This window comes from Medicago truncatula, chromosome 4, assembly GCF_003473485.1.
Source record: "Medicago truncatula cultivar Jemalong A17 chromosome 4, MtrunA17r5.0-ANR, whole genome shotgun sequence".
In the NCBI taxonomy this organism is placed as follows: Eukaryota; Viridiplantae; Streptophyta; class Magnoliopsida; order Fabales; family Fabaceae; genus Medicago; species Medicago truncatula.
Window position 1 is genome coordinate 49526849 of NC_053045.1, and position 25417 is coordinate 49552265.

The window sequence follows — 25417 nt, forward strand, 5'->3', positions numbered from 1 at the left end:
TCTGAGAGTGAAAGAGAAAGATCAAATGAGGTTTGTTGAGAAAGAGAGAAGAAGACGTTGAACAAATCTGTAGGAGAGAAGAAGAAGAAGAAGAAGGGCATTTTGGTCATTTCGCATGCTTATGGGCCAATTATTAGTAATTACGTGACGTGGCAGTGATTAAGTGAGAAGAGGGACGAAATTTTAAATGATTAACTTTTGCAGGGGCAATTTGCCAGGATTAGCGAATACAGAAATCAATTTTTAAATGACCCCTAATTGCAGGGATGAAACACATATTAAAGCCTATTATATATGATAAATAGTATACCTATTAACCTTTATATGACATCTCTACAGTTAAATATTCATTCTCATTTATATATTAACATATCAATTTTTATTTATTAATATGTAAATATAACATATTTATTAAATAAATAATAAATATATAACTCTTTTTATCATAAAGATATTTATGTCATTTGTTAAATATATATCTTTCTTTCTTTTCACATTTTCACTTATTCCAAATAACCCAAAAATCATATTACTTTCTCTTTACTTTTATTCATTGATCCGTTCTTTCCTTTTACTTTCTTTCCTCTCACTAAGCCATGTGGATATGCAAGTACGAGGAAAAGAATGCACCTTCCTAATCTCGACACCTGTTTTCTATATTTCCTCTCTGTTGCAAGACGCCAAAACACAATAAATGAATAAAACACCGAATATTTTTCATTTTCATATTATTATTCCAAAACCAAAACAAAAATAAATATAAAATAACAATTCCACTTGGAAACTTCACAACACACTCTGTGACTGTGTCATTTCATTTCTACTTTTCTCTCACTGTTACTCACCTTTCCCTTTTCTCGCCGGAACCCTAATTCCGTTCGCCGGAACTCAAATTCACCGGTAATTTCATAATCTCCGGCGAAGTTTCACTAACTCTTTCGTATTATATTATTATTTGATTCGTTGATTTTACACTGACAGTGAATGAGTTGTTGATGATGCAGTTGATGATTGAAGAATAGGTGTGAGATCAAAAGGAGCTGGATTTCGTCGCCATATGGATGGAGGTAGCGTCTCTACACTTTATTATTATGGTACTTTTCATCTCCAACTTCGTTTTTGTTTTGGAGATATAGGGTTCAAGTAGACACTGACACTGACACGTCTAAACCGGTAAAAATTTGAAAAATATGATTTAATTTAATGTAATCACATGTGTCGGTGTTGTGTTGCACATCGACACATGTTAGACACTGAACTCGCCTTCCATCAAAAGTGTAGTACAGTGGTTCTCATTCACTATATAGTGTAATACAATTCCATTTCTGATACTGTGTTTAAAGGTATACCGATTTACAATCTGGGCTTTATTCTCAAATGATGGATTAAAAGCTTGATTTCATTCCGTTTTGGACAATTCCGTTCCATCCTTCTCAAGATACATACATACATGCACAACCTATACTCTAAAATTTGAAATAACTCCAACAAACAATGATGTGCAAATAATGATGGGGTGTTTCTGACCTTTTGAGCATTGCAAATTTCTTTATGGCATGATATTTTGAGACTATTATGTTCTTTCTTTGTGGTGTCAGTCACTCCATATTCTGTTATGCCCTTAGTGCTTTTGGGGTGGCTACACATTCTGCGCGATCTGACTGTCAGTGTGTATATTTGGTGGATGTAGTATGCAACTCTTTTAGCTTCTGTTTTTTGTTTGTATCTTTGTGTTCCGCTATTTATGAATATGAATGTTTATATCCGGTTTGGCCACATTATTCTAGCTGTTTCTTGTAGTCTGATTGACTAATGTTTTTTAGGGATACACCCATGGATTATGATGACAATGATTTTCAAAGCCAGAATCTTCATTTAGCCGGTGAAGGGAGTAACAAATTTCCTCCAGTATTAAGGCAATACCCCAAGTTTGATTTTGATGAAAGCCTTCAGGGTCATTTAAGGTTTGATAGTTTGGTTGATACTGAAGTTTTCCTTGGCATTGAAAGCAACGAAGATAATCAGTGGATTGACGCATACTCCCGGGTAAGTAGTGGCACAGAGTTCAATTCAACTGCAGCTGAAACTTGCTCTACGTCAAGGCATAATAATGTTTGGTCTGAGGCGACTTCCTCGGAATCTGTTGAAATGTTATTAAAATCTGTTGGGCAGGAGGACATTATCCCCAAAGAAGCTATTGTTATAGAAGAGTCAGATGCCTGTGATGAATTAGCCAAGCAAATGGATCCCAATCAAAAACCTGATGAGAAAATTGAGTTTAAAGATAACATTACTGATACACAGCCACCCAGTTGTATTCATGAAAGCTTGTCCAGATCAAAAGAGGATGTAGAAATGGAGCAGTCTCTGGCCGGAGTTTCCCAAGGCCGTGAAGGTGAATCATCCATAGATGGAAGTTTAAATAATATGAAACCACCTGATATGCATCGCAATATTGACTTGCCTGAGTCTGGGGGGATTCTCTTTGATACAAACCAAAGGAAAGTTGAAGTTCCAGCTGATGGTTCTGTACATGAAAAAACTAACGATAACTCATCTGCTTCCGTGGCGATGACTAATACGAATGAAGCTTCTACAGAAAATATCTCTACCTGTGAAGTCTTAAAAATTCAAAATGTGCAAAATCAAATAGTTGGCCTGGGTGACGACGACCAAAGTTCTTTACAAACACAAATTAGTAAGCAGGATTTGGAGTCTTCCGTGAACATCAAAGATTTTAATGCTGGCACTCAAACTTTAGATGTAAATACAGTTGAGGGTGAAGCAAATCATTCTGATAACCCACCTCGTTTAATCCATACGGAACAAGCTTTGGAAGGTGAGAGTGTAGTTGAAGGCCTTGCGACTGGGATAAATACTTTAGAGAAATCCTTGAACACCGTATCTAATGGTATTTCTAACCTGCAGAAAACAGAAAGAGGAAGTGAAGATGCATGTTTTAGAGATTTATCCCAGGGAAATGCAAATATAGATTCATTATTGGTTAAAGATCCTGCGGTGGATAACCAATCTACACCAAATACAAGCAACATGCCAATGATTGCAATAAACGATAATTCCAGTTCTGAGGGGAAAGATGCATGTTTTAGAGATTTATCCCAAGGAAATGCTAATAACGATGCTCTATTGATTAAAGGTCCTCTGACGGATGATCAATCTGCACTAAATACAAGTGGCATTCCAAAGATTGCCATACTAGATGATTCTAGTTCTGAGGTGCATAAAGTTGAGGTCAGTAATTCTGATTGTGGAACTTGTCCTAATTATCAGCCGAATACGGTGATGATTGAGAAGACATTTGGTGAGAGCAGTGTTTGTAAGGAGAAGGAGTTGGTAAACATTGGTAACCAGATGGATACAGAGGATTTGTTAGGTAAGTCAGAGGCATCTATGCTTGCTGTGGTGGACAAAAACACTTCTATAGCCAGTGAAGGAAATAGTGATAACAGAGCAAGTTTTTTCACTTTCAATACAATGGTTTCTACAGAGTCTCACATTTTGGGCGAGACCACTCAAGTATGTGAAAATAACAAATCTGACGAGCATAAAGATTTTTGTCAAGACATTTTTGTCATTGACCAAGGGCGTGAAAAGGCTCCTTTTGATTCGAGCACAATTCCTTGTGATGTTGATCAATTCCATCTTGCTGACAAGAGAGTTTGTTCATCATCTCTTGGTGCAGGTAGTGTTGAAACCTCCACAGTATCGGTCGATGTCACGCCGGTCAACAGTTCAGGTATATTACAAATTAGAAAATCAAGTTGGTCTAATAGAAGATCCAACTCGTTTTTTAGTTTATTTTCGACGTTTCTTTGCACCTTATTTTTCAGGTTCGAAATATATGCTAGAAAATATTAGTTCAACATCCTGCATGCTAGTAGATGGTATTTCTCGTCTTTGCAGAATTGTGTCCATTAGTGTAGTAGCTAGTTCATATATGCATCGGTATAGGAGTTTACTTACGCGAGTGTTATATGTGCTTAATAACCGTAGCAACGGAATATGCTGAATCTTCATATTGTGATATCAGGAGTTTATTTATGCGAGTATTATATGTGCTCAATAACCGTAGCAACAGAATATGCTGAATCTTCATATTGTGATATTACGCTGAGCTTCTTAAGGCTTGACCTCTAAATAAGTTATCTGTGTACTTCACTGAAAGTTTAAATGAATCATTTCATCAATTTCACTCAATAAGTCAAATAGATTTCTCTCTCTGGTTTATTATTTTCCTATAGTTTCCGTCACTTGCTCTCAATCTAACTGTCCACACTTGAAGTTACAGATCACCATGAGCTTGAAAGGATGAAGCATGTTGAGCCTGCTTCTGTTGATGAAAAGGAAGACTTTGAAGCCAAAGTAGATGAAGAAGCAGGTGATTCTTTTCCTGTTGGGTCTTCTGAACTGGAAGTTGATCCCTGTCCTGTTGCTGGAACTAAAAGTAAAAAAAATTCCGATAATCTGGATAATCTGCATATTACTGCTACTAAAAAGATTGGTGAACCTCAAGAAAGACAAAGTAGTGAGGTTGATCACGAGTGCACAAAAGATTCTAGTATGGCTACTGATCTATGTGAATCACTAGAGAAACAGGGTGATGAAGTTACTGTTTGTTTTATTAAGGATGATAAGGAGGCAGTTCAAGAGCATCATGACAAGCCATGCTCAAAATTATCCGGTAATCTTAAATATATTCTTGTCCATTCTTGCGATTTCTTTCCAATTCTATAGTTTTATGACGTTTTCGTAGATGTAATTAATTGTTAACGTATCTGCTTATTGATCGTGCTTTGCCCTTTTCTAGGAACAGATTGTTATCATGTAACCATTCTTGAATGTTATGTTAGAGCATATCGTTGCACATATTAAGCATGCCACCTTATTTATGGTCTCTGCATAGCGTACGTGATTGTGGTTGTTGCATCTTATTCCTGATCAATTGTCTACTTTTTTTAATCTGCCCTTGATTTTTCTTATCCAGTCATGTTTCTGCTGGCTGTGTCCATATAGCATTGAACTTCCGGTGGGAACTTTGGAACACGTTGTAATATTTACCAATTTGTCCTCCTGTTTTAGAATGACCCCATCTAATGTTGGTATAATTGTTGAAAATAGTTTCTTTGAACTATCTACTGAATTGTTTTTTATTGATTTTTTTAGAAGGTAAATTAGTCATAATTGTAATATACATCTCCTGTTCTTCTGTAACATTCATTCAACTTTTCCATACCTATTAGAAGATCAATTTTATAGGTGGTTTTTGTTTGCAAATGAAGGTTCCATATCGTCGTCTTCTCCCGATTTTCACAATGAGCTGCATGAGACTGGAGGCTGTCCTGCCAATCCTTCCTATGATAATCGTGGACCATCTGTTACATTTGGAAGCCCTCTTGAAACTAAAAAGGGTGGGAATAAAGTTAAGCCTACTGCTGATCTGAACCCTCCAGTTTTTGAGTTCATGAAGAAGGATGCAACAAACACACCATCTTCTAATCATGATCACAAGGGGAATGATGTATCTAAAGATGGGAGAAGCTTAGCTCCTGAGGTAGATCTAGTGGCAAATTCGTCTGAAAAAGACATTACAAATTTGACCCCAATAGGAGCAAATGCTGGTGAGAGGGTTCCCCTTCCTGTTATTGCAGCCAACAAGGAATCAGTGGTAATTCGTGTTGAAGTTCATAATAAAATTTTAAATGCACTCTTATATAAATGTCATTCTCTTATATTTATATTTCCTAAATTAGTTTCCCTCTTAACACGCAAGATGGCTTGAAAGTTTATAGTAAAATATAATCTGTAATGGCTTCTTGGGAGTTTATAACAAAATATAATCTGTAATTTTCCTTATGGAGTGATATAGTTGACTTATTTTATTCTTTTTTTCTCCTCTTATTATTGAAGGTTCTAGCAGAATCTCCACTGGCTTCTGAATTAGGTACTCCCAAACCCAGTGTATCTGGACATGTATCTCATGGAAGTCCACAAATACCTGATGGTGATTTAGCACGAAGTGTTTCTAAAGCTACACCTGAGCGCAAAACCAGGCGAGCACCTAATAAAACAGCCGGAAAGGAATCATCTAGAAAAGGAAGTAAAGAAAAAACTCCAGCAAGACGGTCAGAAAAAGGGGGTAGATCAACTAGTGTATCTCTGAGCCCATCATCTGGTTTACAGTTGATGCAATCCAACGAGGCACACCAGTATTATGGGAAAATTGATTCCATCAGTACAAAGCCATTTCCAGATTTGAACACTTCTGCTGCTTCTGCGTCTGTTTTGTTTCAACAGCCTTTTATGGATGTTCAGCAAGTACAACTGCGCGCACAAATATTTGTCTATGGAGCTTTGATGTGAGTTCGAATGTTTGCTATTTTTATTTATATTCATTTAATTGTTATGGATTCTACTTAGATGTGATGTGCAAGTGTGTTTATGAATCATGTTTTTTCGTCTATTCCCCTCCACACTTATATCCATATTATTAAAAATTGGACCGGACTGGTCGATTCGACTGGTTCTTAAAACCGGTGAGAACAATAAAAGGGCCAGCTGTGACAGTGTTTTCCCTCATTTTTTCTTTCTTTCCTTTTTTTAACTTTATTTGTTTCAAAATTTTAACCAATGACTAGTGATAAAAGCCATTATTATGGGTTTTTATTATTTTCCCTTTTACCTTTGATTTTCTTTATGTTATAAATTTAAAATGAAGCTTTCTTCTATAATAACCATTAATATTACTTACTATATAATATTGCAAATATATATATAACCAGTGCGATTTTAAATCTTTGTTTTTGTGATGCTTTGACTCCCTCATAGTTGATTAAAAAAATGGGAATTTTTTGCAGTTTTATTTGAATGCTCAGTTCAATTTGGTTCAGCCTTAGACATATTCTATGCCGTTCCCAACTTCTAATTACTGTTATCTGAAGCCAAAGCATTAATCATGTCTGTATCTTTGAGAAAGGATTTTGTTCAGGCAGCATGAATTGGCCTATACTCTCCAGTATGATAATCAACTGTGCTGATCATTTTTCTTATTGATGTTATTGCAGTCAAGGCGTAGTACCTGAGGAGGCCCATATGCTATCGGCTTTTGGTGGTCCAGGTTTTTGTCCCCTTCAAAATCATTATCTCTTTGCTTTCTTTCTTCTCTTGTTTCCAACAAAGTTTTACAGTGTGTTTGGTTGACGAGAAATAAGAAAGAGAGAAAGAGGGGAGAGAGAAGTTGGGGAGAGATAGCCAATCTCTCGTGTTTGGTTAAAAGAGAGATTAAGAAGAGAGACAGTATTAGGTGGGACCCATGCCTTTTTCATTTCTCTCTGCATGTGCGAAGAAAGGGAGTGGAGCTGCGATTTTTTTATTCGTTTCCATATTTCTCCCTGGTTTTGATCATATACAGCTACTATTTATTTATTATCAATTATGTTTTCAAGTTTTTTTGTTGTTGTAGTTGGTCGAGAAGGAAACCAAAAAGTAACTCTATCCTTCTCCCTATTTGAGCCCTCTTATTTTATATATAATAATAATAATAATAAAATTAAACTAATAAAATTCACCACTTAGCTTATGGATTTATTTATTCAACCAAAATAAAGTATTTTAAATAATTAAATTAAAAAAACTACATTATTTTTATATGAAGTTTAAATTCAAATAAAATAAATTTGTATATCCACTTTTTTGTGAGGATATTTTTAGTCATTTCAAAAATTAATCACACTTCTTTCTCCTCTATTTCTCTCTTGTACCAAACACTATCTGAAATCCACTCTATTTCTAATCAACTTCTCTCTTTCCATACTCTCTCTCACCTCATTCTCTCTTCTCATTTTCTTCTCACAACCAAACACACCCTTAAGCTCCTAAAAATTGTGTTTTCAGATGGTGGACGGAACTTTTGGGAGAAAGCCTGGTCTTCATGCTTGGAAAGGCAGCAGGGTCATAAACCTCATCCAATTAACTCAGAAACACCACTGCAATCACGATCCGGTATATTTATGATACACATGTATATACATATACACAACATGTTTAGATTTTCCTCTGCTTTCATTTTGTAACTATTGTGTAATGAGATCCTGCAGGTACTAGAAGCCCAGGTTTGGCAGTTAAGCAAAGTGAACAGCAAGGAAAGGGTATCTCTTCACCTCTTGGCCCAGCCAGTAGCAAGGGTACTCCAACCACTGTAAACCCTTTTATTCCTCTGTCATCTCCCCTTTGGAGTCTACCAACTCCCTCATGTGATTCCCTGCAATCTAGTGCCCTTGCAAGAGGTCCTGCTTTGGATTATTCACAGGCGCTCACTTCTTTGCATCCTAATCAAACTCCACCACTGCGAAACTTTCTTGGGCATAATACATCTCGGATATCCCAGCCCCCTCTTCGTGGACCATGGACTGCTTCTTCTACTCCTGCATTCGATAGCAGTTCCTATCCTTCTGCATCACCTGTCGCAGATACAGTTAAGTCCAGTTCAACAAAAGGAACTTCTGTACCTTCTTCTAGCATAAAAAATGTCCCACCTGGTCTACCGGCTTCTGATTTAGGTCTACAAAGTGTATTTCTGCCAACTACTCCTCTGTTTAATACAAACAATGCGGTGGTATCACATGCTCAACGTTCTTCTGATCCGAAGTCCAAAAAAAGGAAAAAGGTTACAACAGAGTCCGAGGATCTTGGTCAGAAGGCTATGCATTTGCAGTCCCATCTAGTATTATCAACTCCTTCTGTCAGCAGCCATATATCTACTGCTGTCGCCACTGCAACTTCTGCTGTTAATGTGCCAGTAACTACTGTTGAAAAATCAGTTGAGCCTTTATTTCTGCCATCTACTCCTCTGTTTAGTACAAACAATGCGATGGTATCACGTGCTCAACATTCTTCTGATCCAAAGTCCAAAAAAAGGAAAAAGGTTACAACAGAGTCTGAGGATCTTGGCCAGAAGGCCATTCATTTGCAGTCCCACCTAGTATTATCAACTCCTGTCATCAGCAGCCATATATCTACTGCTTTTGCCACCGAAACCCCTGTTCTGAATGTGCCAGTAACTGCTGTGGAAAAGTCAGTTCAGTCTGTATCTCCTCTATCTTTTGCTGATCGCCTCAAAAGTGGCTGGAATGTTGAGAAGAAGGTTATGTCAGACGAGTCTCTTACAAAAATTGAGGAGGCAAGGATAAATGCAGAGGAAGCTTCTGCTCTTTCTGCTGCTGCGGTGAATCATAGCATGGAGATATGGAAACAGTTGGACAAGCAAAAAAATTCTGGATTGGCATCAGATGTTGAGGCCAAATTAGCTTCTGCTGCAGTTGCAGTTGCTGCAGCAGCTGCTGTTGCAAAGGCAGCAGCTGCAGCTGCCAGTGTTGCGTCAAATGCTGCACTGCAAGCAAAACTGATGGCTGATGAAGCATTGATCTTTTCTGGTCATGAGAGTTCTTGCCAAATTTATCTTTCCGAGGGTATGGGTAACTTAGGAAAAGCAACCCCTGCTTCCATCTTGAAGGGTGCAAGTGGAGCCAATAGCTCTAGCTATATTATCGGTGCTGCAAAGGAGGCTTCAAGAAGGAGAGTTGAGGCTGCCTCATTTGCCAGAAAACGAGCTGAAAATATGGATGCTATTGTGAAGGCTGCTGAGCTGGCCGCAGAAGCTGTTTCACAAGCTGGAAAGATCGTTACTATGGGTGATCCTTTGCCGTTAAGCGACTTGGTAGAAGCTGGTCCAGAGGGTTGTTGGAATACCTTCCAAGAGTCTTCTCAGCAAGTTGGGCTATTGAAAGGCATGAGCAGAGGTCCGGTGAGTATTGGCAATGTTGGAGACAGACCAGAAACCTCTCAAATGTCTAACAGAGATATCTCATCTGAGGAAATGCGGAAGCAGATTGCCGTAGGTGAGGAGTCACCCTTTCACAAGGTGCATAATGAGATGTCACTGGACCATATGAGATCAATTGATGACATTTCATCTATTATCAGCATCAATGAAAATAGTTCAAACGGATCAAGGGGCCACAAGGTTTCTAATTTAGTCAATCCCATTGACGTGCTTCCCGAGTCTGGGACTGAAACACAGGCTTCTTTAACTGATGGCATTGAATTTGAAAATCGGGAGAAGAATAACATCAAAGAGGGCTCACCTGTAGAGGTTGTTTTAATGAACTCTTTCCTTTCTTTTAGTGATTTACTTAATGTAGTTAGATTGACGACTACAAATTTTATTGTTATTTGTTATCATAACAACTTTGTTGATGATTATGCCCTGGTTTTCATTAAGCATTCTTGGCTAATTACAGCAATCATGTGCATCAGGTTTTTAAAGATGGGAAGGAATTTAAAGCAGCATGGTTCACAGCCAATATATTAAGTTTGAAGGACGGCAAAGCATATGTATGCTACAATGCTCTTGTAGCCGATGAAGGTTGGTCAAGCTTATGCATACTTTTTTATTTATGAAAATGAAATACAGTATTAACTACTTGACCAATGAGACAAACTACATGGTTTCATTTTCTGATTTTTTCAATATCTGCAAGAGTCAATGGAGGGCTCATTGTGTGTAACTCAGGACGTGTAACTCAGGACTCCACTAGAATAGTTTTTTTTTTAATGGCAAATGTTAGTTGTTTTTGTTAGATTAATATTTACTCCCTTGTCTGGGTTTGAACCCAGTACCTCCAACTTCTTAACCCTTAGCACAAACCAGTTGAGCTAGCCCCCCTCCCCATCTAGAATAGAACATCTTAGTGTACAAAGCTAATAGATAAGGTCATATAACTCTTTTTGATATTTTTCTGAAGGTGGCTGTCATAGGTTTAATCAATAAATTTTTAATTGAGGAATTAAATTTAAATTAAGCATTTTGGATATGGAATTTTGGATATGGAATTCTAATGGTCATTTCAAACGAAGATCTTATGTAATTGTCCAATGCAGTGGGCACTCTTTCGTTGTGAATAAGAAAAAAAATCATTGTTTTCTAGGTGCAGGGCCTTTAAAGGAATGGGTTTCACTTGAAGGTGAGGGAGACAAGCCCCCTAGAATTCGTGCTGCTCGTTCTCTTACCAGTTTTCATAATGAAGGGACAAGGAAAAGACCAAGAGCAGATATGGTTGATTATTGGTCCATTGGGGATAGAGTTGATGCATGGATACAAGAAAGGTGTTTTTTTTTTTACTTTATACAAGAAATATAAATTTTTGTTTTGATGAATGACCGAGATAGAAACTGATGCTTATATATGAGTATTTGGTTATGTACTACTCTCTCCGGTCCCACATATAAGAGAAAGTTGGGTCAACAAAAGTTGATGTATATGGTCCAAATTTTGAACCAGATACATCAACTTAAGTTGACCCAACTTTCTCTTATACTCCCTCCGTCCCATTATAAGCGAGCCTTTTGTTCATTTCACATATATTGAGAAAAAGTGTTTAAGTGAAAGAGAGAGAAAAATGGTTTTGAGTGCCTTGTCAAATATTTTTTTTTGCAAATGGCTCACTTATTATGGGACGGAGGGAGTATATAGGACCGGCGGGAGTATGAAGTTTTGTTTGAAAAGGTATTTCCAGTGATACGTTCTACTGCAATTTAGGTTTTATTTCCTTCACTTTAATCCAACATATACAGGGAAGTGATTTAGTTCCAATTTGTTTCTTTTTTTTCCTTTCATATAAAGAAGTAACTAAATGTTTTAAAAAAAATTGCATTCAGTGCATTCTATAGAATATTTTGTTGCTATAGGTAAACTTTATGGGTCATTATTTAGAGTGAAGATGCCAATCAAGAAATTTACAATGGGGAATGAATTTTTATTGCAATGATGGATTCGTTATGCTCATAGCACCGCAACAGCTGTTCTTTCTGATACACATTACCCACCATTCTGTACATATTAGACCAATAAATAAGATCTTTAATTGCACATTCAGTTCCTTCAGGGCAAAGCACACCACACACTAAAAGTGTCCGTAGATTCGACTCATCATCCTAGTTATTAGCTTTTGTTTTACATAAACTTAAGAGCTGCAAAGCTTGGCCAATAATGGTCTTGCTGTTGTTTGGTTTTGAAGCATCGATTTTTTTCTTACTGCAATTTCGTTATCATAGCTTGGCCATTCAGTTGAAAGACCAATTGCGATTGGATGACTCGCATACTATGCATAAATTTGTATATTATATAATAGGGAACATAACAATGAGAGTTCTTACTTTTTTGGGTTTAGGCAGACTAGTTAGTAGCTGTTCATATCGAGTAAAACGTATCCACATTATAATTTTGATGATCCTATGTCTCAAATCAATTTTTTTCTTACCAAAGTTTCGTTATGCTGCCACACCTTTATCGTGTACTTCCTTTTATAATAGTGATATACCCCATCCATATATTATGTCTATATTTTTATGTAGCAGTAACCTCAAATTTAGTTATTTTTGTTATTAGTTGGCAGGAAGGAATTATTAAAGATAAGAAGAATAAGAAAGCTAAAACATTTACTGTTTACTTCCCAGGTATATAAGTTATCCAATACATTAATTTTAAATTGTGCTGTTTGGAAATTCATAATCTATTTGGTTTTCTGCAGCAAGTGGAGAAACATCAGTTTTTGATGCCTGGCTTCTCCGTCCATCCCTTATTTGGAATGATGGGAAATGGATTGAGTCTCCTAAGGTGGGAGCAAATAACAGTCCCACCAATGAGGTACTTTGTTTGTAAAACCTGATGTTTGAACTTGATGCATTGCCTGCCTTCTGTACTGAACTGTGCATTTTGAATGCAGGGTGATACACCACATGAAAAACGGCCTAAATTAGGTAATCCTGCACAAGAATTAGCAAAAGGAAAAGACAAGGCTTCTAAAGGTACTGATGCTGCAGAATCAGCTAATCCCACTGAACTGAGGTTAGTTAATTTGACTGAAGATGATAAAGTGTTCAATGTTGGTAAGAGCAATAAGAATGAAAAGAAACCAGATGTACACAGACTGGCGAGGTCTGGTCTTCAAAAAGAAGGACCAAGAGTGATTTTCGGAGTTCCTAAACCGGGGAAGAATACAAAATTTATGGAAGTAAGCAAGCATTATGTCGCGGATGGGACAAGTAGGATTAATGATGGAGGAAATGGTTCTGTTAAGTTTGCAAATTCTTCAATACCTAATGCTTCAGGATCACGTAGTTGGAAAGACAGTTCAATACATGATGCTAAGGAAAAACCCAGAGCTGACTTCAAGCCCACTTCTAAGCCTGGAAGGCCACAGAATGTTTTGGGTAGAGTGATTCCATCAAAACAAAAACCTTCGTCAAACTTTCATACCAATGATTTGACAAGTCGTAGAGAAAGGACCAAGGATACTTCAAGTCATTTCAACAGTGTATCTCAGCGTGAAAGTCAGATGGAAAGGGCATCCTATTCTGAAACCACGGGAGCAGGACCAACCTCGTATTCCTCACGGGCATCTTCAACTGAATCTTATCCCACTAAAAAGCCTCCCACAGCAAGAGTAAGTAAAGGAAAACCTGCACCTGCTGGTGGTAGGTTGGGTAAGGGTGAGGTGGAAAAGGCTTTGAATGGAAATCCGTTGAAATCAACATCTGAAGAAGTCCTTGAGCCTCGTCGATCCAATCGCAAGATCCAACCAACATCAAGAGTAAGAATCTGTTTGTCGTTAACTGAAATCAATTGTTCTAGGTTTTGCATCAGATTTTTTTTTTCTTTTCAAAATTATAAATCTGTTAAAGAATTCATGTTAGATAATTTAGCCATTTGTTTTGAGCCTGATGTTGTTGATTCTGGATCGTCAGTTATTGGAAGGAATACAGAGCTCTTTAATTATCACAAAGACTCCATCAGCTTCACATGAAAAAAGTCAGAAAAACCATAATCGTAATACTTCTAGGGGTAAGAATCTGTATTATAATAATTCTACTTTCAGCTGATCTCCTGCTTATGTAGCCAGGATTTTAACTTAATGATCGACTCCGACAGGTAATAACCATGACTGAAAGAAGGTTTTGCGACGGGCACCGTTTAGTTGAAAGACCAACTGCAATTGGATGACTCGCATACTCTGCATAAATTTGTATATTATATAATAGGGAACATAGCAATGGGAGTTCTTGCTTTTTTGGGTTTAGGCAGACTAGTTGGTAGCTGTTCACATCGAGTCAATCTTGTTCACAATATAATTTTGATGTTCCTGTCTCATCTTATGCACTGTAGACTGTATGTGAAATTTATCCATGCCAATATATCAAATGGTAACATAGTACTTCTTGAATATTAACTTGTACAACTGCTTTTGCTTCCATTTTTTTCCCTTGCCTCTCTTGCCTTCGCATTAAATCTAGGTTGGGAAAACTTCAAATAATAATTGCAGTCTCTTGCCTTCGCATTAAATCTAGGTTGGGAAAACTTCAAATAATAATTGCAGTGATAGTCATCCGCGCTATAAAAAAGAATTTTAGACACAACATGTGAAATAAAATTGGTCAAACTTAGAGAAAGGAGCATATGGGATTCTGGAGTTAGAAGAACCCTTTTATTTTCGTTTCTGATTTCAGGTCAGCTATGAGGAAGAGACAATTGATACATACCCATTGGTTTGCTTCCAAAAGAGTGAAAGAAAATGGCACAAATCCTAAAATTTGAAAGCGAAAAAGTTATTAGGAAATGGATTTGAATACTGTACGTGAATAATTCATCTTTTTAAAAATGAAGGTAAACATGTATCTTGGAAGGAAGCGATCTACTTGCTACGGTGTGTGATTGAGTGATATTGGATGGATAAAAGAGACTTGCACTTAGTTTTCAATGATTTGGATACGGTGTTTGATAAAGTGCTTAGAGATGTTCCCTAAAACGAAAGAGGTTAGGACTTCCTATATTTGAGCTATCAATGATATACATAAGGGGACTTTGGCTGGTATGAGAACGCAAAACTGTGCCATTTATGATTTTCATGTAACAATAAAATTGTTCTTAGGATCAACCTAAACCCTTACCTTTTTAGTATAAAACAAAGAAGAAATAAAAGGAGATACAAACTATCAAATTCAAGTTGAGTGGTTGAAATGAATAGAGCCTCAAGTGTTCTATGTAATATGAAAGTACTTATCAAGTTGAAGGGAAAAATTTATCAAACAACTGTAAGGAACCAGCACCTTTTTTTTTTTTTTTTTTACTATATGCATGCCTTTTTATTACTCAAATCAAGTTAACTCATTTCGTTATCAAGAAAATTCAATATACAACCGGGAGGAAAGTGAAAATCACTGCAAGGGACATGAGAGATGGATGCCCGAACATGTCGCCTAGTAAAAACAATCTGAAAAATTGTATGCTTTTAATGTTTCTACACTCATACTTTGATCTACCTATTTTATCATCGAGTGTATCATCAACAACTTGTTTACAATCAAGTTCACAACTGACACGTCCTAGACCATCTCTGATCATCCATTGCTGAGATTGATATAAGCCCACATGTAGCCTCATGTGACGCCAACCCGTTCAAGCCATAACAAAACGACCTTGGTCATCTCGCACACACGTACCAGTAACTGAGTTGCTTTGCCGATGAAATAGAGACCATCATCGCTGCACTTGAAGAAGCCTTGTGGAGAAGAGCTCCAGCTCGCTGTGAGCATGCTGTCATGAATTGAGGATTTTTTTTAGCCATATCTAGTATTTAAGTCGTCAGGTAATCCGTTACTCAACGGGAAACAACGTGGGAAAAACATTTTACCTATAGCTGAGCTCACAAATGAAAAAAAAAAAGAGAGCACATATCTATAAACATTTGCAAGGGCGTTGATGTCATCTACGTACCCCCCCCCCCCCCCTCTCTCTCTAAATTGAGCCATCACAACATATAACAAGATTTTCATCATGGCCAAGTTTAATAATGCCACCAACTTGAAAGGGACCAAAGTTGCTCTTGCATTTCTCAGCTTAATATGTTCTCTCATTTGGCTTTGGTAGCTCAAAACTTTCTTCATTTCCTCTGTTTATTTCGGCGTCTGTTCCTATTGTCAGATTTCTAAATGCGAGCTTAGGTGGCCGGATTCCATCTTCACTCAATTCATCTATAAATGGTTTCTCACAGACACAGGTGCTTGGATATTCATGAAACTCTCCTCGTCCAGCTTTCATCTCTCCTGGCTCTCCCATGAATCCTCTTTGGCACGCCTTCACCTTTCTCGAAAATGTATCCCAGTCCATTTCATGCCTTGCCATGAACAGTGCGCTAAGCTTCTTTGCATTTGGTCTAATGGTTCTCTTGTGACCCATATATCGCCTGTTACGTACAAGAAGAAATCAGTTTTTCCTTTATCAAACAAAATTTATATTAATTTTTCAAACAAGGAAGAATCAAATATTACCTTTGACCAGCAAGAATCCTGGCCATGTTACCATTGTTGTTAGCAACAAATACATTACTTTCATCACAAACAATGTAATCAACAGCAGCTAGGCGGGAAGAGAATGAAAGAAAAGGTTTCAATTCTTCCTCGGCAAGCATCTCCTTTGTATAGATGTTGGGGAAAAGATCTCTGAGAGGCTGCATGGTTTCATCCCCACCATATATTTCCCCCGATGCAACATACAGGTATGTGTCATTTGTATAACCAAGCGCTCGCAGCATCAAACCCACTTCATGAGGTGTAAGAGGACATTTCCCACGCTTTCGTTCTCCGTCAGGGCTCAAATCCTGTATTATTACACGAGGTAATGGCTCATTCACTTGATATAGGTAAAGAAATAACTATTTTTGGAGCTTGTTTCTTGTGTTTGTTAAGCTTTTGAAAAAATATAGAACTTTGAAAAAATAAATCAGATTCCAGATTATTTTGAAAAACTACTTTTTAATATCTTCTGAAAAAACTTTGAAATTATAACGTTTAAAATATAAACTACTTTTTATAATGAAATAACCTCTACTAATAAAATCAACACCTAAAATTATATTTTTACACAACTTCAAAAGTTCAAATGAATAGATCCTTGAACACTTCAGGATTACTGCCCCATGGGTGATAAAAGGAGAAACTATCATCTTGTCAGTGGAAATCATAGGATTGTAGTCTTACAGGCAATGTTGTCCACCTTTTTCTGATTTCACCAAGCTCTTGTCTTTCTTTTTCACCCCCACCAAAATAACAACCTGAAAATGCCAGCATGTCTGGCTCAAACCTGTGCCATATATCATTATAGATTATGAGAATTCAAACATTGGCCGAAACCTTACATATTGCTATTATAATGTTGTTGTAAAAAATTTGACATTGTTGAATTTTTCAAATAATTGCAATCAATTTCAGACAGCGATAAAGGAGTTATGAAAAAATGGGAACACAAATCAACCAGACACGCCAAAAGATATAAGGATGAGATCATATATGGACAACATGCATGTCATAAGGAAAGAGTCGATGATCAGCTCACACCACTTTGCCTTTGATGGAAGTTAAATTTAAATTTCATGCATGAGGTTTACTGAACACACCTCAAATGGACTGCTATATAACGGTTTGCCATCTTTCGCATCCTCATTACAATTCTTTGACCAAGTTGTCGTATTGGTTTTGTAAATCTCAAAGCATGATAATTAACACGGCAACGTAGTTTTTGTAGTTCGTCATCAAGGTCATTTGCAAGTCTATAGTCAAACTTTGTCAATTGTAGAACCTGTAAAATACCCAAAAATCTGTTACCACCACAATTGAATTCCAAAAGGAGTTATCAAAACTTGACATTAACCAGCTATTAGGCATTTTGTCATGACAGTCATTTACAGAATCAAAACGCCTTACCCGCCGTCTCAAGAGTATTGGCAAAACTTGATCAAGATAATATTCAGGATCTGATTTCCTCGGGACACGCATTGTATATGGGGGTTTATCCATTGACCGCATGACCTTATCTGGAACTCTTTTAACAATAGTAACATCTTTTGCAAGATAATTAATGAACCAGTTAACATCGAAAATATTGGCGAAGTCACTGTATTACAAAAAAGTATTTTTTTTATCAAATGAGCAGTTATAGACTAGTCTCAAATCAATGATTATGAGTAATGACTGTATAAAATGATATGCAACTTACCTGTCATCCTTCCAAAAAGAATTATGATCCAACTCAGGTACAACAAGTGTGGCATTAAGAATCCGTGCAACAACAACAGCATCAGTTATCTGAAGGCAAGAACATGATTGTCATTTCCATAGAAATAACATTACTATAAAGAGACAATTATTTTGAGACGGAGGGAGTATGTGATTTTATCAAATTATTATCAGTGTCGGCATGTCATGTCCGGTGTCCGTATCCATGCTTCATTGACAGCAACTAAAGAATATAACATGTGACTAGTTTTATCGATATCATCAGGAATTTGAAAAGAACCTAATCAATAGCCTCACATTCTTCAAAAACAACTGAACAGGGAACAAATGAGCTAAGAAAAAAAATCATTGATGTCCTTTTCTTGATTTCAACCAGTAGGAGAGCAACTGACTAAGACCTCCACATACATTAAACTTATCCATCCATGACGGTGTGAATTGAAAATCGCACCAGTGAGTGAGAACAAATGGCATATCATAAAACTTGTATCCTACTTACCCCAGTTCTTTGTTGGTTCAGTCCTCCGCTCGCCGCAATAAGCAAGTAGCCATTTGACATGCGCTCACGTATAGCAGCTACATTATCCAATTACCATAATGAGATAGAAAGTGACATGTGATGTAGAAAACTAAAATGATTGATCCCAATATTAACAAATTGTCTATGGGTAAATAAAACAAAGTATAAAATGGAACACTTAAATTTTCTCATAGCAATGAAATGGAAGGGGCCATGAAAGCCTCTTTCAACAGGGTCACACTAGTCCGGCTTTGAAGCAATATATATAACATAATTAGAAAGGAGCATTCATCAATCAAAATACAGTGATAGAAGAGAGCCACTGAATTCATCTTTTCTATTTTCATTTCCCGTTTTTGCTAACCACAAAAGTATCAATTTAACTTCCTTTCATATTTTGAATGATTTGTAATGAAAACGATGAAGACACACACTAAAAATCTCACAAGGTAAGTTTTCATACCACGTAACATGATAGTATTGATAAATCATCTAAATCATATGCAAGATGGAAATCACCAGAAAGATCACATCATAGCATCATGTTAAGGGGAGGTAATGAGTGGATAAAAATGTCTCTGCAGCCAACAAACCTCATGGCAGATTTGCATCGGTCTCTAGTTAACCTACTGATCATGTAATCTATCCTAAAGCAGTCAAGATATTATTATTATTATTATTTTTCTTTTTATAACTGAAGAGAGAAAAACCAGCACATAGCAACATGGAGGCTTACAAGGCTCCTTGAAATTAGTCTAAAATTACCATTAGGCATATAAAGCCTCATACATCAACAACTAACAAATCATCAAAAAATATGCTTTCAAAATTAATACTAAAAAATGACAATGACTCAAGTTTTGGTGCAATGAAAATCAGAACTGTACTAGACAAAAAAATCATACATACATGTCAAGGTACCATTTTTAGTTAGCAAACACAAAACAAAGCGTTAGTGAATTAACTTACGATAAAAATGACGTCCCCTTTCTTTGCATCCATAGTAGTATTTAGAATATTGTGATTCCCAAATATCAATCGGTGCATGATCATTTCCATCCTACCAAAAAATTCACATCAATTACACAACATGTTTGGATTGACTTATTTAAACTTATCTACTGACGACTGGGTCACGAGGGAGCCTAGAGAATCATCCACATTGGGCCCAAAGCAACCATACAAGTGAATTGTACACCAAATCTTTACCCAAAACCTTAAGACACTATGTTTATGGGTCTTCTCACTTATAAAGTGCTCAACCTCCACTTTTCCAAGCAACGTGGGACTTCTAACTCACATTTGCTACACAACACTGACATTAACACTTGCTTGCGAGATTGTTTCACAGAGCTTATGTAAACAGTTAATGACATATTCATAAGCTATTTTCAGCTTATTTCCATAAGTGCTCCATGATAGCTTTATATAGAAACAATTTAATTTATTTTTTCTTATGTTATATAAATAGCTTATACATAAGCACTTATATGACAAACATTTATTTTATTCCTATTGTAGACCACATTGGCAATACAAAAAGTAACATAATAAATGTAAAATAATAATGCATAAAAGGGAAAGGAACACTAACCAGTGTAGAGAAGAAGCTGCGGTGAACGAATCGTTGAGAGTACCATTCAAGATGAGAAACAACGTGACCCGTTAAAAGAGAAATGAGACCCAACCCGAAAAGCATGAACCCGCAAATGACTGACCATGGAATGGATCTCGAACAGATGGCATTTTTGGTGTTAGGGTGAGTGTGGTTCGTGGGTAACAACCACGACTTCACCACACCCATTTGGGTTTTTGTTACAAAACCAAACACAAAATCTTCATCAATTCAAAATCTAAAACCCCATTGGAGAATGGGGCATTGTATTGTAGTAAAGTTTTAGTCTTTAGACAAAAGAGGAATCTTGATTTAGGGTTTTTCAAAATTGTGTTATGAACAAATGGAGATTTTGGTATTTTTTTGGAGACAAGTTTCAATTTTGCTTCAAATTAAATTGTTTTGTTATTGCTTTCTAGTTTATAATAGGATCGGATTTGCGAATATATATAACAATGAAATGACGGTGTGGGGTAAGAAACACAATGTTGTTAATTGTGTTAATGAAAATGACAGAAAAATGAAATTAGGGCAATGGGCAATGAATGAAATCAATCACTGAATAACAAACCAAATCTTAATTCAGGTGACGATGACATTTGAGTAAAAAAAAAAGGTAAGGATGGATGACATAGATTTTTTTTTTTGGAGAGAAGATGGATGACATGGATCTTATATGTTTATTTTATTTTTTCCCCTAATACAATCTCATCTGTTTTTCTTTTTCCCTTATTACGTTGCTAAAATGCATTTTTGGATCATAACTTTTACAAATTGTTCATTTTAACCTCGAATTTTTAAAATACACTTTTAACTTTTCGACCACATCTTTTACAAAAGCGACGTCCTCTTTGATTTTGATCAGACCAACGTATATATGAACATGTATATTTTACTAATAATTAATTAAATTGCATTTTTGACCTTCAAACTTATACATCATGAGGCACTTCCATCTGACAAAAATTGCAGCAATGCTACTTAACGCCTAACACTACATGAAAGCTTTTTTGTCATTTTAATTTAGGTTGAAGTATCTTCATGAAAATTATAATTATCAGTCTTATCTTTCATTTGCAATTGATTTGACTCCATACAAACATATAATTCAAGATATGATCATAATGTCACACATAAGCCATGTTACATTTTTGCCAAATTTGAATAATGCACTAAACCAAAGAAAAGAAAGGAAAAACACTACATGCAATGTTTGGTTAACAAAGAAAATGAAAGCATAAACACTTTATTGAAATTTTAAAAAATAAACTAAATACCCGACTTGGAAAATTATTAAAAATACTTTTGAGAAGTCATCATGCTCGTTTGAAACCACGTCATATTTGCTCTCAACGTGCGTTTGCGAAGAAGCTATATATTGTGGCTTCTCCATTTTCACATCTAAAGTGCCTCAAAACACGATATTCCAGGTGCAAGCATGCATTCAAATACGCACATAGCCTATGTTTGATATCAAAATGTGATAATTATCCACCATAATTATGACATTTCCACGGTGATACTAAACATAAGACACCCCTTTTAAGAAAGTTGAGTTGTTCGGGTCTTGCTAAAGAAGTTAGGCCCATTTCAACCTAAGGCCCAATTACGCACACCCAAAAGTTTGGTTAATCTCATTGCAAAACACAAAACCCTAAACCCTACTTTGTGCTGTTCTCTCTCATTCATCCGATCCAATCTCATCAATGGCTTCCGCATGCAGCAGAATCGCTCAAAGAGCATCAATTTCATCTATCAAATCCGCAATTAAATCCAACATTCGTACCTCATCCATCCCCAAACCAGCCACCACCGCAACTTCTTCTCCGCTTCGCCGATCATTTGCATCCAGAATTGCGCCGGAGCTTGGATGCTTGCAGTCGATGTTGCCGCTTCACAGCGCCGTTGCGGCGGCGAGAATGACGTCACGTCTCAGCGTAACTTCTAGGAACTGTCAATCGCTTTCTCAGGGTACTCTCTGCTGCACCTCTCCCGGACTCTAATGTTTTCTTTTTCAAAATTATTCACACACTGTGAGTTGCTTTCTTGCTTCTTACGTTCAACTTTTCATCAAATTTTCCGCATTCAAAATCAACTTTTCAAGTTAACAAATAAATAAAAAATCAATTTTTTATTCTATTTGTCTGTTTAATTTAATTGCAATTTAATTGATATTATGCTTATTGATATTGCTGCATTATACCATGTTAAGTTATTGCGACGTTTGTCCTACTGGTGATGCTGTTATATCTTGTATGAAGTGTTGTTAGCAATTTTAGTAGTTACAGAAATGTAGTATAACTAATTTACAAAATAAATAAACAGAGAATTTAGACTTAATAAAACATGGTTGTAACGAAGATGCCGGAAGGTTATTGTATACACTTGGGTCCAACTTGGATAAAACTAAGGGCTTGTAGCATAAGTTTTTTTTTTTTTAATTTTTTTTTTTTTTTATCATACAAGTGTTTATGTAAAAACTATTTTGATAACAAAGGATAAAATAAAGTCAAATGGTTCTTATATAAGCTATAAGCTGCTCTAATAAGCCATTTTGGAGATCTTTTGATAATAAGCTGAAAATAGCTTATGCACATGTCATAAGCTCTCCCAAAGAGTCTCACAAACACTTATTATAGTAGATAAGCTCATAGACCCTAGATCCGTGTGGCCCTTAGTTTGTAGAATATTATCTTGTTTTTCAATTTTCAATTCGTTACCTTTCACCTGTATACTTTGCAAAGCCATTGGAAACTCTATTGATTGATAGCATAATCTCAATACATTGAGTCTTCCAGAGCCTCCTTTGGTCTTGTTGTCTCTTCGGGTTTCTAGGCACGTGTAGGTTGGTTTTGTGGGGGAAAAAATAAAATTATTTGGCGGCTGTGAGTACAAAGTGAAAGACTAACTGGAAAATTTGGTTCCTGCAGGCACATAGTTAATTGGGAGTATGCGGAACCAGCCAATTAAGGCCTTCTTCTTCGTTATCAAGTATGAACAAATTAGTGTTCTTTCAAGTTTTAATATTTAATTTAGTAATCTATTCAGAAATATTAGAAATAGAGCTTCCTTTTCTGTTACCTGAAGAAAAAGTTCTTTTGGCGGATTCACCAGTTATTTGGAAATCTGTAGATTTTCCATAGGATAGCGGGTTCTCTATTCTTTTGTTTGAGAAATGAAAAGGGAGGAGAAACTTTAATTCTCTAAGGGAAATAAACAGATATGTGTATCCTGATGTTGTGAATAACTTTGAAATCAACAGAAAAAAGTAGAAAAAGTGGGCAGCACGGAATTTGCCCATTTCAAACCCTATAATGCAGTAATTGACCCAACAACTAACCCTAGATGCATTGTGAATTTTTGTTCGATATACTTTCTCTTTAGTGTTTCCCAAAAATGGCTCCAAGTAATTATCTACTTGTCACTATGTTTTGTTCATTGTTTGTGCATTTTCTCCATACAATTTGTTCTGCATAAGTAATCTGTCATGATGGTGAGCCGAAATATTCACAAATTTTCTTAAAATAGCCATATTATTACATAAAGCTTTTGCTTATGAGTTCAATTGGTTACATCTACTTCTTAAACTCTACCTAATGTAAACAAATGGGGGACGATGTAAAATAGTTGAGCTTATAAACACTCAAGTTTGTTCTCTGTTGGATTAAAATTTTGATACTTGATATAATTTATTGCATGGTTAAATTTGACAGAAAAAACACCTTTTGTCAGAACTTGAGTGCATGGTATAGAATTTTCTCCGAAGGTTTTCCTGTTGGATATATTCTGAAAAACAAAACAAAAGCTTTGAAGTGGTATGTAGGGAAATTAAAACTAGGAGTGTTGATTTACAACAACATACCGGACTCTTGAAATTCAACGAAGTTCTTAGAAATTATAATATATTAAATGATCCCTCTTTACCAAGTAAGAACAATATGATAACATAACTGTTACTTTCACCAGATACAATCGATGGGACGTGAGACATGCATGCTGTTCATAAGGTGGGATATTTTGTTTTTACCTTCTGAAGACCTGTTCGAGAAATCCTAACAACCGTTTCATAATTTGTACTCAAACATGTGTTTAGCCATAACATATGTTTCTCTTAAGCAAATTGTATGACTGTCATATCAATGTAGCTTATACTCATAGAAACTACTGTAGTTTTCCATGTATGATGGCATCGCTGCGACTGAATTGTGTAGGAACTTGTCTAGATTTTTTGTTCTTCAGTCTCTGGTTCTTTGCTTAATTTAGGTTTTCTACGGAAGCATGTTACTAATTGAGCCTTTGTTTTATTTGTTCTAGAGCTTGGTCTATCAGTTCCAAGGTGACTTGCTAGAAGAAAGATTGAAGAAAGCCTTTTAAGTTTGTATGCTGGATTTGTGGTTGTTTGTTACATTGGTGCCCAGAAAGTGGTTATACGTGCTGTAATTTTTTCAGGCTTAGAAAATGATTTGTTCTGTTAAATAAAAAAAATATTCTACCTAATTGATATATTTATTCATACGGATAAATAGAATTATGTTACCGTCTACAAACGTGTGTTACTATTAAACTGATTCCTCTAGTTCTTACAAGTTCATCAAGAAATCATGAATAGTTAAAACTTAACACTTTGTACCCTTAAAATAAAATTCGAGAGGCACTCGCTTTGCTAAGAGTGTCATAAGGATGTATGTTAGAAAACTCAAAAGTGATAATTTTATAAGGGTTTAATTACACTTTTGGTCCTTGCATTTTGATCAACTCATGAAATTGGTCATACCTCTTTTAAATCGAACAAAATCGTCCAAACTATATGTTTTTTTTTGCAGTTTTAGTCCTATCTCCATATTTCCAACTTCAAAAACGCACAGAAATGACAGTTTTAGTCCAACCACCTATGCTCAACCATGAAATAAACAAGGAATAAATCATGTGGGTACAAGGAATTTGTTTACTTCATGGTTGAGCATAGTACTCCCTCCGTGCCAAATTGTATGACGTTTTGGGCATTTCACACATATTAAGAAATGCAATTAATATTGTGTGGAAAAGAGATATTATGAGTTGTTTTACAAAATTGTCCTTAATAAATAATATGAGAAAAATAAATGAAAGAATTGAAATAAGAGAGAGTAATAAATAGT

At 36.0% G+C, this 25417-nt stretch overlaps 3 protein-coding genes across 12 annotated transcripts; 2 read left to right on the forward strand and 1 right to left on the reverse strand.

Annotated features, from left to right (window-relative positions):
- The first annotated feature begins 740 nt into the window (after positions 1 to 740).
- LOC11406362 (uncharacterized) lies at positions 741 to 14309 on the forward strand. Of its 5 annotated transcripts, none has more exons than XM_024781203.1 (16): positions 741 to 900; positions 1005 to 1094; positions 1824 to 3757; positions 4304 to 4702; positions 5301 to 5686; positions 5929 to 6377; positions 7083 to 7135; positions 7912 to 8019; positions 8115 to 10168; positions 10333 to 10441; positions 11004 to 11181; positions 12464 to 12531; positions 12606 to 12721; positions 12801 to 13667; positions 13822 to 13918; positions 14006 to 14309. In XM_024781203.1, exons 3-16 carry the CDS (start codon positions 1834 to 1836, stop codon positions 14020 to 14022), a joined length of 6825 nt encoding a protein of 2274 aa, XP_024636971.1. In that variant the 5' UTR covers positions 741 to 900; positions 1005 to 1094; positions 1824 to 1833; the 3' UTR covers positions 14023 to 14309. The 5 variants fall into 5 exon arrangements, with proteins under 5 accessions (XP_024636971.1, XP_024636970.1, XP_024636974.1 ...); XM_024781202.1 differs by having other exon boundaries at positions 1005 to 1067; XM_024781206.1 differs by having other exon boundaries at positions 1005 to 1067; positions 4310 to 4702.
- A 921-nt stretch (positions 14310 to 15230) lies between these two features.
- LOC11405540 (O-fucosyltransferase 29) lies at positions 15231 to 20859 on the reverse strand. Its single transcript, XM_024782899.2, has 10 exons — positions 20259 to 20859; positions 19634 to 19724; positions 18644 to 18720; positions 18125 to 18213; positions 17833 to 18022; positions 17526 to 17707; positions 17110 to 17212; positions 16402 to 16730; positions 15939 to 16316; positions 15231 to 15760 (listed from the first exon to the last, which is right to left on the reverse strand). Exons 1-9 carry the CDS (start codon positions 20466 to 20468, stop codon positions 15971 to 15973), a joined length of 1617 nt encoding a protein of 538 aa, XP_024638667.1. The 5' UTR covers positions 20469 to 20859; the 3' UTR covers positions 15231 to 15760; positions 15939 to 15970.
- A 1055-nt stretch (positions 20860 to 21914) lies between these two features.
- LOC11409966 (protein NONRESPONDING TO OXYLIPINS 2, mitochondrial) lies at positions 21915 to 24847 on the forward strand. 6 transcript variants are annotated; one of them, XR_003010916.2, is made up of 4 exons: positions 22112 to 22250; positions 23210 to 23270; positions 24246 to 24286; positions 24594 to 24847. XR_003010916.2 is itself a non-coding variant. In XM_013602160.3 (2 exons), the coding sequence occupies exons 1-2, from the start codon at positions 21986 to 21988 to the stop codon at positions 24617 to 24619; spliced, it is 291 nt and encodes a 96-aa protein (XP_013457614.1). In that variant the 5' UTR covers positions 21915 to 21985; the 3' UTR covers positions 24620 to 24847. The 6 variants fall into 6 exon arrangements, 1 of the variants encoding a protein (XP_013457614.1); XR_003010918.2 differs by lacking the exon at positions 22112 to 22250 and adding an exon at positions 22279 to 22312; XR_003010919.2 differs by lacking the exon at positions 23210 to 23270 and having other exon boundaries at positions 22003 to 22250.
- Positions 24848 to 25417: the final 570 nt, after the last annotated feature.